The 14,994-nt window shown below is 41.0% G+C and overlaps 2 protein-coding genes across 2 annotated transcripts; one reads left to right on the forward strand and one right to left on the reverse strand.

Annotated features, from left to right (window-relative positions):
• Window positions 1-1,225: 1,225 nt before the first annotated feature.
• LOC132295787 (uncharacterized) lies at window positions 1,226-6,934 on the reverse strand. Its single transcript, XM_059794068.1, has 2 exons — window positions 6,736-6,934; window positions 1,226-3,492 (listed from the first exon to the last, which is right to left on the reverse strand). Exons 1-2 carry the CDS (start codon window positions 6,932-6,934, stop codon window positions 1,226-1,228), a joined length of 2,466 nt encoding a protein of 821 aa, XP_059650051.1.
• Window positions 6,935-12,294: 5,360 nt separating this feature from the next.
• Window positions 12,295-14,078, forward strand: LOC132294119 (UDP-glycosyltransferase 84B2-like). Its single transcript, XM_059791850.1, has one exon. The coding sequence runs from the start codon at window positions 12,365-12,367 to the stop codon at window positions 13,853-13,855; it is 1,491 nt and encodes a 496-aa protein (XP_059647833.1). The 5' UTR covers window positions 12,295-12,364; the 3' UTR covers window positions 13,856-14,078.
• The last annotated feature ends 916 nt before the right edge of the window (window positions 14,079-14,994 follow it).

Here is a 14,994-nt window from a genome sequence, read left to right on the forward strand (position 1 = left end):
TCTGCTGGTGCGGGTATGAAGGTGGCATACTTGCTGAACCGATCTACCACCACTATAATGCTCCCGCAACCCTTTGACTTGGGCAAGCAAGTGATGAAATCCATAGAGACGCTCTCCCATGGTCTCTCTGGAATAGGTAGTGGCTCTAGTAGGCCTGCAGGATGCTGTTGCTCAATCTTATCTTGTTGGCACACAAGATAAGTCCTCACATATGTCTCCACGTCATCACGCATCCGAGGCCAATAGTAATAATCTTCAAAGAGTGCTAATATGCGCCGCATACCTGGGTGACCAGCCCATTTGGTGTCGTGGCACTCCCATATTAGCTCCTTCCGCAAGTTGCCCCACCTGGGCACAAAGAGTCGGTCCCCTGTAGTGAGAAGTAAATCATCCCTTAGCCAAAAGTGCCGAGTCTTCCCTTCCTTCGCTAGCTGAATAAGGCTTTTGGCTAGAGGGTCATGCTGCAACCCCTCTTCAATTCGCTCCACAAGAGAGTGCTAGGGCCGACTGATAGCTGTGGCTCAGCCTTGCGACTAAGCGCATATGCCACAACATTGGCCTTGCCCCACTTGTATTCAAAATGATAAGTGAACTCCGCTAGAAAGTCCTGCCAACGAGCTTGCTTGGAGCTGAGCTTCTTCTGTGTCTGGAAATAGCTGGTGGCAACATTATCCGTCTTGATCACAAATTGTGCCCCGAGCAAGTAGTGCCTCCAAGTACGTAGGCAATGGATGACCGCTGTCATCTCTTTCTCCTGCACCGTATAGCGCCGCTCGGTGTCATTAATCTTGCGGCTCTCATAAGCTATGGGGTGTTCTTCCTGCATCAACACGCCCCCAATAGCAAAGTCTGATGCATTCGTGTGCACCTCATATGGCTTGGAGTGGTCGGGCAAGCTAAGTACCGGCTCTTCTGTAACTGCCCTCTTCAAGTCATCAAATTCCCCCTAGTATGACTCTGACCAACTCCAAGCACGCGCCTTCTTAAGAAGGTCTGTCAATGGGGCTGCTCTTGCCGAGTAACCCTTGATAAAGCAGCGGTAGTAATTGACAAGCCCAAGAAACGAGCGTAGTTCCGTCACCTTAGTGGGCGGCTCCCACTCTTGAATAGCTCTCACCTTTGCCTCATCCATCATCAGCTTGCCATCCCGAATCTTATGCCCTAGGAACAACGCCTCCTCTTGGGCAAGGGAGCATTTCTCCGTCTTCACGTATAGGTTGTTCTCCTATAGGACTTGGAAGACCGCCCTCAAGTGCTGCACGTGCTCCTCTAGAGTGATGCTATGCACAACAATATCATTCAAGTACACCACCACAAAGCGATCCAAGTAGGGATGAAAGAGCTTGTTCATCAAAGTACAGAAAGTAGCAAGTGCATTGGTGAGACCAAATGGCATAACAAGGAACTCATAAGAGCCATACCTCGTCACACATGTAGTTTTAGGCTCATCCCCGTCCGCTATCCGTACCTGGTAGTACCCCGAGCACAAGTCTAGCTTAGTGACGTAGCGTGCTCCACCAAGCTGATAAAAAAGATCGGCAATGAGAGGAATGGGGTACTTGTTTTTGATAGTCACCTTGTTGAGCGCCCGGTAGTCGATGCACATGCGTAAGGACCCGTCCTTCTTCCTCTGGAACAACACTGGTACGCCATATGGGGCCTTCGAGGGTCGAATGTAGCCCGTATCTAACAGCTCATTGAGTTGCTTCCGCAACTCCTCCAACTCTGGGGGTGCTATCCGGTAAGGCACCAAAGCAGGGGGTTTGGAACTCGGTTCCAGCTCGATCTTATGATCCACCTCCCTCCTAGGTGGAAGCTTCTTAGGCAGCTCCTTAGGCATCACGTCCATGTACTCGTCTAGCACGGCTCGTATCTCCTTAGGCACCTCTTCTTGCGGGGAAGGGACTAGCTCATCATCGGGTGTCTCCAATAACGTGGCAAGGTAGCTAGTCTCTCCCTTCTTGAAGCCCTTCTTGAACTGCATAGCTGACAAAGGTTGGGCTTCTAATTTGGCCCGTCTCTTCACCGGCACCATGCATGCTGTGTTTCCTTCCATAATACACATAGTGTTAGCGAAAGGAATGGGGAAGGCTCTCACCTTGTTTAAGAACTCTAACCCAATGACTAGTTTGAAGTCGTCCATGGGTACAACCGATAGGTCTATGTGGCCAACCCACTGGCCAATGCATGCTCTGACGCCATGTGCCATGCCATGTATAGCCTTCGCCGCTGAGTTAATTGCCTTCATGGAGCCCCCTTCTTTGCTATACTTGAGGCCCAACCTCTTGGCCTCGTCAAGGCTCACAAAGTTGTGGGATGCACCCGTGTCCACCAAAGCACGTGTGGGTGTCCCATTGATGCTTGCCTCCACGAACATTAGCCCCTTAACCGCCGCCTTAGTGACTTCAGTTTTAGCCTTGATGGCATTAAGGATTTGCAGTGAACCCATCTGCGCCTCATGTTGCTGTTGTTGCTCCTCATAGTGGTTTGTCATGGCATTGAGGGTTTTCCTCTTAGGGCAATCTTTCACCCAATATGGCCCATCACATATGAAGCAAGAACCCTTAGGCTTGGGTGCTCCTTCCTTGTTCTCCCTTACCTCTTTACCACCATGGCCACCACCTGGCTTACGGGACCAATCCTTGTGGGGTGCAGCGACCTTGTCTCCCCCACCTTTGCCGGCATACCTCCCCTTGTCCTTGTCTTTATCTTTTGGCTTGGACGAGGGTTCCTTCTTGGAGCTGAAATCAATAAAGGACTCCGCCTCTGCAATAGTTGTGGCAAAGTCTTGCACGTTGCGCCGCTTCAACTCCGTCTTAGCCCACAACTGCAAGCCATCCACGAAGAAGAAAAAAGAGTCATTGTCGGATAGATTCGGGATCTCAAGAGTTAAGTTAGTGAATTCTTTCACATAGTCCCAAATCGACCCAACCTGTTTTAGCCTTCGGAGCCTACCCCTGGCTTCATCCTCGGCATTCTCAAGATAGAAATGCTTCTTAATTTCCCTAGTGAAATCAGCCCAAGTATCAATAGAGATCGTACCTTTGCCCATGTCACCATACTTTTTCCTCCACCATAACATGGCATGATCAGTGAGGTAGTGGGTCGCCGTGCGTATCTTGATGGTCTCTTCGGTCATGCCCGCAGCCTTAAAGTATTGTTCCATGCTGAAGAGGAAGTTCTCCAACTCCCTCGCTACCCGGTTTCCACCATAGCACTTAGGCTTGGGAATATCAACCGGGGGTGCTACTACCCCCGTAGTAGCTGTGCAGGACGCCACCGCCCGTTTGCACAATGTCCAGTCCGCTCGCATTTCCTCCATTTGCTCGCGGAAAGTGCCAAGCTCCTGATCAACATAGCCACGTAGGGTGGCAAACTCCCCCAACATAAGTTCTCGAAGTGCTTGGAGCTCCTGCCGAAAGTCACCACTTAGGGCATTAAGTGACCCTTTGACAACATTCTGGACCTCAACGTCCTTCGACTTCAGCCCATCTGTAATACCCCTACTTTAAAAAGGGATAAAATTGGAATTTAAATGTTATTTTATGCGCATTTTTTATTTTATTTATTAATTTTATGATTAAGTGCTTATGTGGCAAATTGTTTATTTGTGTGTATTAATTGATTTATTTGCGTTTATTATTTTGGTTTAATTGCCTTAGTTGAATTATTTAACATTATTTGCATTAATTGACTTAATTGGATAATTTGATTTAATTGATTTATTATTGTTTTATTAAATGGAATTTAATTGTAGGTTTTTGTTATGGGCCAACTCGGATTAAGTTTAGGGCTCTATCTCAATGTGACAAGGATTAGGGTTTTAGTATTTAGTTTATAAATACACCATTATGCGTTAAGCTAGGGTTTTACGATATATCACATAGCATATACACGTAGAGGGTTCTGCAAAACACAGAGAGATACAGAGTAAGGTTTGAGAGAACAGAGCAAATTATGAGTTCTCAACTGAGGTTTCAAGGCCAAACCTAGGAGAAGGAAATGGCAGAGGTAATAGGAGGCTAGACAGTGTTGCAGTGGTCACCGGAAAGTCTAGGAGGAAGACGACGTTGAAAGGTTTCAAATCGGAACCGAAAGGCAAGTTCTATCTTCCTCTTTCCCTTTGGGCCGTGTTCTGTGCACCTAGATAATCTCTAGGGTTTAACTAATCAGTAATTGGAACTTACGTGTTTATATATATATTTCATTGATGATATGTTTGCCTTAAAACAAATCTGTTACAAAGCATGTAACACTGGTTCCAGTTTTCTGCCTTTTAAGCATGTTGTAACTTTAATTTTTGTAGTTAATTTAAACTACTGTAAACAAAGTATAAGAATGCTACTGGGGTATATAAAACTCATAGGGATGCTATTATTCTATTTTAATTGCTTGTTGCAATCCGTTCTGTTTCAATTTGCACATGGTTCCAGTGTTCATACTAACAGCATGTTAAGTTGGGTAGCAAACTTAAGCTTTGTAATTGATTTAAATTACTATAATCAAACCCTGGGGATGCTATTAGGAGGGTGTTAGATCCTTAAGATCAGTTTAAGAAACCAACAGAGGGGTAGGAATTGATCGGAGAAGGAGCAGATTGACGGAAACGGAGCAGAGATGAACTGGAGGCTCTCAAGAGGGAGAGAGCCGGCTCTAGAAAGTCAAGAGCCGGCTCCCCTTCATCAAGAGCCAGCTCCTAGGGAATTGGAGCCGGCTCCAATAGGGGAAGAGCCGGCTCTTCCATTCCAAGAGCTGGCTCCAATTTGTTTTACGTCCAGAAAATGTTTTCTAGGGCTCTGTTTGGTGTTTTGAGCACTGTTTGAGCTTTTGAGTGATGCTAATGAACTGTAGGGACTTAACAGAGGATCTAAGTAGTTAATTTTAAGTGTTATTAAACTTATTGTTGTATGGTTTAAGTCTCTAAGACAAAGGATGAAGCAGTGTAAAAATATACAACGGTGTATGCTACTAACAGAGAAAGGAACTAAATTGCTTGATTAAATTTTAGAAATTTAATGAGACTTCACGGGGGGATTAAATAGTTAATTTTGGGTGTTATTAAGACCCTAAATTGATTTAAGGTTAATTCTAAATTAACGGATCAAACTGTATAACACTTATGTACAATTGTATACGGTTAGTGGATGGATGAAGTTTTAAATGCTTAAGCTTATTTTTAGGCATTCCAGTGGGATTTAATATATTTATAAAATGGGTTTAAATATATTATAGGGTCATTGGTGTATTAGATGTGATCTATGCATGCTCTGGATGTTAGTTGTTGATTTATTAAATCATCTCCTGCAACTATATGGTTAACTGTTTGGATTTAGATTACTGAAATTTTAAATAGTTTCTTACAATGGTTTGGATATTGGTTTGGACTGTAAATTGCTAAACTTTAATTTAGGTGTTGTAATTTACTTGGTTTGGATGCCAATTGTGAAATCTTATATATTATTCTGCAATCAACTGGATTAGGGTTTTGAACTGAAATTACTATAATATTGTATAAACGATGCTGCAATTACTTGGCTTTGGTTTTGGATTTAAATTACTTGCTTATTATATATATGTGGTAGTTTACATGGATATGGAGGATTGTATGTACCGGTATGGGACGGTGATATACTAGGTATGGATTAGTTAAAACACTAATCCTACCTAATTTGGAATGAGTTGGATTAATCATACAAAGGTTAAGTCCTACTTAAATGGATGTACATGAACCGGTATGGGACGGTGTCATATTAGGGATGGCTTAGTTCAAAACACTAAGACCTACCTATATTGGGAATGGATTAGTTCAAAACACTAAGTCCTACCCAAATTGAATTAAGGTATGGATTAACCCTAATAGTTAAGTCCATTATCTATTTGTGTCATATCAATTGAGAACTGAATGACCTATTTGGTTTTAGGATGGATTTGTTATACATATATCAGACCCCTATATATATGGTTGATATTTTGTATTAGGAGGAGTATGGACTTTACATATATAATATACGTGCCATGGTATGAGCTTGAGTCTCAGGACCATGGTTAGGGCGCGTATATCGCCTGGGATGGATAACTGGACATAGGTGTTGTTCCTTGGTAGGTCTAGGTAGTCATGCCCACCTTAGGGTGCGCATTTGCATGTTACCTTCTATTCAGGCTGAGACAGACCTACTGGACTAGCGAGCGTCCTATAGTGTGTACTATATACATATATGGACTACTCTAGCTATTGTTGAGATATCTAGGGTGTATCTGCGTATTGGGTTACTGTGTGGATTGCAGTTAGATTAGAACTTACTCGTGGGCCTGACCCACCCTTCTATTATTTTTTTTACAAGTGTTCGTTAGCTCCAGTCATAGAGCTGGATCATGCTGAGCAGATACAGTAATTCACTCCACCGTTGGCATAGGATTGTATTTCATATGGTATAATTGAGTTTTATTTCCAGTTCTTTTGAATACAGTTGGGATTTGAATAGGGGTCCACTAGATGGATTCCCGAGTAGTATATGGAGGATCAGTTGTATCATAAAGGTTGTTTATTAATGAAATTTTATTTCGGGATTTCATTCAATGGATTATCATTTTAGTTTTCTATTCAGCAAATTTTATTTATTTTTATTTAATTTAAAATTGTACTCTGTGTTCGTTAATTGCTAATTTGTTTGATATCCTTGGGTAATCGGGCGTGGGCCTGGCCAACTCGCATCCGAAAATCCGGGGGTATCACACCATCCATGCGCTGGTGAGCATCCTCAAGTTGCTCCAACACGTTGGCTATGGACCCCTCCATGTTTGCCACACTTGCCTCTAAGCCAGCCATGATGTCCTTTGACCTAGCCCTCGTCCTCACTCCGATTGGAGGGGGATTTGTTTCCCTTCCACGTAGATCCTCCTCTAGGGTGCCAGTCACGTCTGATAGCTCCGTCATAGCTTCCTCCACACAAGGTGTGACGACTCACGACCTTAGCTCTGATACCAACTGTCACGGACTTGAACCTTTCCAAGCTCCCGTGCGGCCTTAGACACTTTCAAGTCCCCTTGAAGCGTTAAGTCAGCCTACCCGAGTGTGCTAACTTAGTGAAGACTAAGGTTAGACAAGTGTTTTGCTTACTTGGGTGTGTAGGAAGAGGTTAGGCAAGTGAGCAAGAGAGTTTGGGAATGTATAGAACTTGTATTGCTTGAGAGGAGAGATTACAACTTGGTTGCTTGGTGAGGAGCAAATGAACTCTCACCTCCTATTTATAGGCCTTTGGCCTTACAGGAACATTCTAGATGTATACAAATGTGTGGCCTAGATTAAGTGTCTAGAACTCTCCAAAGAAATATCTATACTATTCTAGAACTATGTACAATGTTCAAGACAAGTCTAGAGAATTCTATACAACTCTAGACAAGTCTAGAAAAGGCTAGACAACTCCACACTAATCTAGAGAATTCCAGAAAGTTTCATACTTGTGTAGAGAAATTTAGAAAGCTCCGGTCCATGCAGGCTCCATGTCATCGTCTACTGGGCGTCTGCGTGGCGCCTGCGCGGCGTAGCCTCTTGATTGCGGGGCGTGACACCTAGGTCAACTGGCTGGTTCTAGAGCAATCTATTATTGGGCAATTTGCAGGTGTTGAGGGACTGGGGTTTTGCCTGCAACTATATATGTGTGTGTGAATATACATGTGTCTGTATAAAATATAAGAAATGGAATGAGAAAAGTGGTGGTGGCAGTTGTATACTGGTTGGTGGTGGCAAAATTTGTTATTTTATATGTTTATAAATGTTAAAATTGTAGTTTCATACATTAAATTGATCAATTCATAAGTCAAAGGGCAATGATATCAATTTACATGGGGTTGGGTGTCTTGTTAACTTAATAAAATTTGAGAAAATGTCATTGTCTGAAAAAAAACTTAACTTGTGTGTAGTTGTTCTTGTGACAAACCTCAAGGCACGTCATTCTATTTTATCCTTAAAAACATTAACCTTCATAATTAGGAAAGTTACAATAAAGATGAATGTTTTTTGGGAAATCCAACAAAAACTCCTCCCCCAGGATGTTCGATCCATCAATCACTAACACTAATCGACCGATAGCAATATCTATCATTTTTCTTCTCCAAGCATTGTTAACAATGCTCATCAGCTTATTGTCAAAACAATTTACATGTGGGTTGAACAAATTTATGAGTGAAGGGCAAAATTTTGTTAAAACCATTTAGATTGTGTTTATGCAAAGATACTGATGTTGGCAAGAAATTTATATGGTGTATTTCTTTGGACACTTCTGTTAAACTCATTTTGCCTAGTCCATATGAGACTGGTAAGAAATTAATATAGTGACTTAACTTTTTATTAGGTGCACATATCAATTAAGAGGCGGCATGCCTCTCAAACATCTTTCGTCGGTTTAGATCTATTCCCTAGCCTTTACGTTAATAAGGTGACTTGTGGTCATATCAATTAAGATGTGGCATGCCTCCCGAATAGCTCCCGTCCATTTAGATTTATCTTATACTCTTTAAGTCAATATGGTGATTTTTTATTAGGTGGACATATTAATTAAGACGAGGCATCAGGCATGCCTCCCGAATAGCCTCCATCCGGTTAGATCTATCCCATGGCCTTTAAGTTTACTAATCATGTCTTTACGTACCATTTTTGTTTAAATTATCAAAAGGTTTTACAAAAGATTAGGTGGATATATTAATTAAGACGTGGCAGGCCTCCCGAACAGTTTCCGTCCGATTAGATCTATCCTGCAGCCTTTAAGTTTACTAATCCCGTCTTCACATGCCCACTTTGTTAAAAAATTATCAAAGCAAATCATTTGTGACATTGACAAAGAGCTTATGTAAATTGGACAAAGGGAGGGCCCTTGATGGAGGGCCATAAATTTATGAGTTGTGATACTTAAGCCGAAGTCTCAAAGAGATTGCTTGACCGATAATTTTTGATTAGTTATCTCTACCATATATAAGGAAATGGAGGGTCCTACTTTCTTGTATTTTGTATACATGACCTATTAAAAGTTAAGGTATTTGCACTCATAACCCCTTAGGTTTGGATTAAAGACACCCATATATAATTTGACTACTTTTTAGACAATGACACTCATTAGGTTTACAAACTTGAACAATGACACCCCATTTTAAAAAATTGGAGATCAAACACAGCCTTAAGTGATATGAAATGTTTAATATGCCCTAAGATATATTTTAATCATCACCTAAAATGACCAAAATACCCTATCCCTCGTCTCTCTCTCTCTCTCATTCCTCTTACACTCCGTAAATCAAACCCAATTCTTACACACACACAAAAATTCTCAGGTTTTGGCTGCAGATGGAACCGGTTGGTGGGTTTTGCGAGGATGAACTCGGCCTCGGCTATGGAAAGCTCAGTCGGTGGAGAGCTCGACTGTGGATGGCTCGGCCATGGGGACTCGCTACGGTTGGTGAGGGCTTGGCCGTGATGAAGACGACCTCTACTATGGGCGACGGGAAGATCCTTGCTCACCGCGAGATCCCGTTGAACCGCCTTACAAACCCACCATCCACCTTGTCTCTATCGCGAACTGTCCTTGTCACCCCCGCCCGCTAGTGCAGTGCCATAAACCCACTGCGATTCTACCACATCCGAGCATTGCCGACGTTCATCCACAACCCATCTTGCCCATTGTTTTGTCAATCGCCGGTGTGCATAAGCCGTCCCTCATCGGTTCATTCTACTGGTCTATCCAGCCGAGCCCGTAGCAAAGGGCGAGCTCGGCGATGTGGATTTCTGTGATGAGTTTGGCTGTGGAATGTGGTCTGAACTTAGTCGCGATGGGGTAGGCAGAGAGCTTCGAAACGGCTCCCGACGAGCAAGGGGGAAGCTCGGATGAGATGGGCAGCCAGCTGCAAATAGCACAGACGGCGGATCAAATGGTGGATTGAACGGCGGGCAAGGCCAAAGATGGTTCGTGGCAGAGAGGAATAGCCGGTGGAGAAGGGCTGGTTCGACGGTGATTTGACTGGGTTCAATGGCTAATTAGTCCGAGTTGGACTCGGTGGTGGAAGAGGTTCGAGTTGGACTTGGTCGGGTTCAATGGTTGCCTCTGCTTTTGTGTTTATATATATATGTATATATAGATATATGTGTGTAATTTTGAGGTGTTGGGTTTGTGTGATAGTGGTGGTACGGGAAAGAAGATGGTGGTTATGGAGGTTGTAGTGGTGGTGAGTGAGGTTGCGGTGGTGGTGCCAAGTGAGTAGTGGTTGTGTATATTGGCTGAGGCTGCTTTGGTCATTTTACTCAGTCAGAGGGTTGTCGAAGGGTAAATATGTATTTTTATCATTTTGGAGTATCATTGTTCAAGTTTGTAAACTTGGGGTGTCATTGTCCAGAAAGTGGTTAAGTTATATATAGCTATTTTAATCCAAACTTAGAGGTGTCACTACAATTTACTAAAAGTTAACTGCAATTTACTAAAAGTTATCAGGTCGAGCAAATCACTTTAACTCTCATATCTAAAATAATTTTCCTAAATTTATTTTGGTGTACATACAATGATTAGGCTGCTGATAGAGTACTTAAAAGAGGGCTTTTTATTTTTTATTTATTTTTACATGAGACTCTAAATGTGAAGTTGTATAAACCATTCTCCCCCATCTTACATATCAAGTCATTAATTTACGGATGCTCAATCATGAAAATTCACCATATTAAGTTGTTGAAAGCCCTTTTTTTAAGTAAGTGAAATCACTTTTATTATGAAATAAAATTTCTACCAGCTGTGACTTGGTATGCCAACTTGAAAATATCTTCTCCAATGATAGCAGTTTGACGGTGATGAGACAGAGAGAGGTGGCCTAAGCGCACCAGAGCTAGTACTTGTATCGGGTTTAATTATGGTTATACCCTTTTATCTGCCCCACCCGACCCAGTTTTACATATGAAAACAATACAGAGGAATATTATTCATTGTTTTTTCTACAGAATTTCCTAGACAGGACAAAATTCAGAATGGGATGGTTGCATGAGAGTGACAGAGGGAGAGAAAAATTGAAATGGGAGCCAAATGCAACTTATCATCAAGAATGACACTGACACTATAGGCTCTGCTTAAATAGCATGTTAATGCACACACTGACTATATATATACATATGACACTATAGGCTCTGCTTAAATAGCTTGTTAATGCGCACACTGACGATATATATATATATATATATATATATATATATATATATATATACAAATCCAGCGTTCAAAGCCATTCAACCATTAGAAAATCGTCACAAAACGGTGGCCAAACATAACCACAATGAGAATATTCTTGCACTATTGTAGGTTTTTTATTTTAGAAAAAAGTTTAAATGTGAACGCAAAAATAGTGAGAAAGTCATTGTATATATATATATTGAAATTTTTCTTTAATCCTACGTAATAAAGTCATGACGATGTCATTTTTCACTCTCATAAAATAGTAAAAAATATCGAGTTTCAAGCTACTTATTATTATTCATATAATTTTTTATGATTCAAAAATGGAAAAAATTTACATCAGAAAAATTATATGCATTTCATGAAATTTTAATTAATTGTCAAACCGTACTGTTGGAATCAAACTATTGTTATACTTGTAATGTCAACTCAACACATAACTTTTCAATACAAAATAATTTAGTCAAAACTTTTATTTGAATTATAGTTTTAAATTTTTTGGACTCATCTCCATTAATATTAACACAGAATCTTGATTAAAATTTGGTGACCAGTCGTCACTAGTACTTTGTCTTAGTTTATGGATTTGGACAAGCACTTGGAGCTAAGGTTAGGTTTTGGCTTCTGTGGTCCCCCTCTTTGCCAGCCCTTTTCTTGTTCCATTGCGAAGTACTAAAAGCAATGTGCAACTTATATATGACCAAGTATTATATATGGAAAATTTTAACTATTTACTTGCAAGTCAAAATGCGTATGTCTTATTTGAGAAATTATTATATAATTTTGAAATTATTGATTTTAATCAATAGTTAAGATGTAAATAAAATTAAAATAGAATAAAAATAATATTTTTTTTTCTAATTGATACTCACACACACAGGCCTCTACTGAGCCTCGAATTTCTAACCTCTTTTTGAGGAATAGGGACTTAATACCGCTAGGTCACTGACCTGTTAATTAAAAAATAGTATTTGGTTGCCCATCAGCTAGTAATTTGCCTGAGATTAATATTTGGGCGACTGTATAATAATTTTTCATATTATTAATAAAAGAAGAAGATAATAATAAATAAATCTATGATTCAGTCATTGGTGTGGTATAAACCGTGGTTTCGATTATTATTGTGTTATTCCATTTGCCTCAACTCTCTCTCTCACACACCCATGGCTTTGGAGGAAGAAAGAGAAGAGCACCATGTACTACCTCTCATGGAGCCCTTGAAGAAAGAAAAAGAAGAGCATCATGTGCTAATGGTAGCATTTTCAGCTCAAGGTCACATTAATCCCATGCTTAGACTAGCCAAACGCCTTCTCTCCAAAGGCCTCCATGTCACTCTAGCCACCACCGAGATCGCCCGCCAACGCATGCTCAGCTCCTCCGCCACCACCACCACCGCCATGGCCGACAATTCCATAGCCGGAATCAGCCTCGCCTTCTTCTCCGACGGCCTAAGCCTCGACTACGACCGCAAGACCAATCTCGACCACTACATGGACACCCTAGCAAAATTTGGACACATAAACCTATCCACCATAATTCACAACCACACTCAAAGCCATGGCCGAAAGTTCTCATGCATCATCAACAACCCTTTCGTCCCGTGGGTGGCCGACGTCGCCGCCGAGCATGAAATCCCATGTGCCATGCTTTGGATTCAACCATGCACGCTCTACTCTATATACTACCGCTTCTACAACAATCTTAACCAATTCCCAACCTTAACCAACCCTGATATGAGCATAGAATTACCAGGACTGCCCTTGCTTCACACACAAGACCTACCCTCTTTTGTTCTTCCTTCAAATCCTCTGAGCACCTTTCCCAAATTATTCACCGAATTGTTCCAAAACATGAAGAAGCTGAAATGGGTTTTGGCTAATTCGTTCTACGAGCTCGAAAAAGATGTGATTGAATCCATGTCCGAGCTCTGTCCCATCAAACCCATCGGCCCGTTAGTACCATCAACACTGTTGGGTGAAGATGAAGAGACCGATGCCGGTATCGAGATGTGGAAGTCTGAAGACAGTTGCATCGAGTGGCTGAACCAACAAGAGCCCAAATCGGTCATTTATGTCTCCTTTGGAAGTATTGTTGTGTTGTCGGCCAAGCAAATGGAGAGCATCGCAATCGGTCTAATGAACACCAAACGGCCATTTCTTTGGGTGGTGAAGGCATCTGATTACCAAGTCAAAGACGGTGACGGACAATTTCCACTAGGGTTTAATGAAGAGACTAAAGACCGAGGCCTTATCGTGTCGTGGAGTCCTCAGATAAAGGTGCTGTCACACCCGTCCGTCGCGTGTTTCTTGAGTCACTGCGGATGGAATTCTATGCTAGAGACGATCACGGCCGGTGTGCCCGTGATTGCTTATCCACAGTGGACTGACCAGCCGACGAATGCCAAGTTCATTTCCGATGTTTTACGCATAGGTGTGAGGCTGAGGCCGAACCAAGACGAAGGGGTGACCGATGAAGAGGTCACAAAATGCATAGAGAAAATTATGGTAGGGCCGAGCTCGGAGGAGTTCAAAAAAAATATGGCCGAATTGAAGATGGCTGCTCGGGAGGCGGTGGCCAGTGGCGGCTCAACTGACCGGAACATTCAGTGGTTCGTAGATGAGATCATAGGAAGTCAGGGTACATTAATTTCATGATGTTGAAATGGAACCTAAATGTGTGGTCAATTTAGGGTTTGTGTAAGATAAGTTCATGCATGGATGCTTTTTTTTTCTTTTTGTACTTTTGTACATGACACGACAAGAGATGTTGTGGCGTTAGAGACGTCTCTGCAATAATGAATGTGTTGGCTAAATTTAAGACTATGAGGCCAAGAGGTAGTACCCATATCCAATGAAAAAAATTATTTTCTGGTGCCCAGATTACATTTGGTCCGAAATATATAACAAACCGACATAAAACAAACAAGTTGATTTTATTAAAAAATAATAATTCTTTACGTGTCAGTTTTTTATTCGAAACAATCTAATACTGTAATTTCTATGCTCAAAGATGTCATGACCATAATGTAGACTAGGTTGAATTATGTTATGTGATGTCATGCTCGTAACGTAGACTAGACTCCTCTAGTGGCCAACAAAATCACATTGCGAATCGTGTGTGAAGAAAATTTAGGAACAAACTTTTTTTTCTTTGGCTCTATATGAATTAAGGCATGCATTTCTTGGTAATTAAGGCCACACCAAGTCAAACATAAAAACTCATGATATCTTGACTGATCGACACCATATGGTACAGAACTTTTAAGTTACTACTTTTTAAGTTACTATGTATTATTGTTAATCAAAATGTTACTCCGTTTTAAAATAGGTGGGTATTTGACAACTCAATTTTTAAAGTATCTCAAAGTATATGCCTTCGGGACAATTTCAACTACTCCATTAAATATGCATAATTTGTCCAATGCGCATGTAAAATTTTTTCCTGACAACACTCAAACACTCGATCCAATCTTTTTCTTTTTCATGCCTACACATTTCGTTTATACTTGGCTTGGTGACTAATTCGAATGGAAGCAATATTTAGAATGCATTCTGAAAAAATATATTCGACAACATTATATTTGTCTTAAGATTTTTAAAAGTAAAATTATAAAAAAATGTGTTTAATAAAAAATAATGTAAGTTTCAAAAATTAAATGGCTAATTAATAGGTTAATTAGGAATATTTTTAATGCCTTTTATTGTTACATTGCTTTTGCTAATGAAAAGCCGAAACAATTCTTTTGCTAGTGAAAAGCCGAAACAATCAGAAACACCAATTTGATGTTTCCAAT

The sequence above is a fragment of the Cornus florida genome, unplaced genomic scaffold (assembly GCF_030987335.1).
Source record: "Cornus florida cultivar Cherokee Brave unplaced genomic scaffold, ASM3098733v1 CherokeeBrave_3.0.0_Hap2_Chr02, whole genome shotgun sequence".
Classification (NCBI taxonomy): domain Eukaryota; kingdom Viridiplantae; phylum Streptophyta; class Magnoliopsida; order Cornales; family Cornaceae; genus Cornus; species Cornus florida.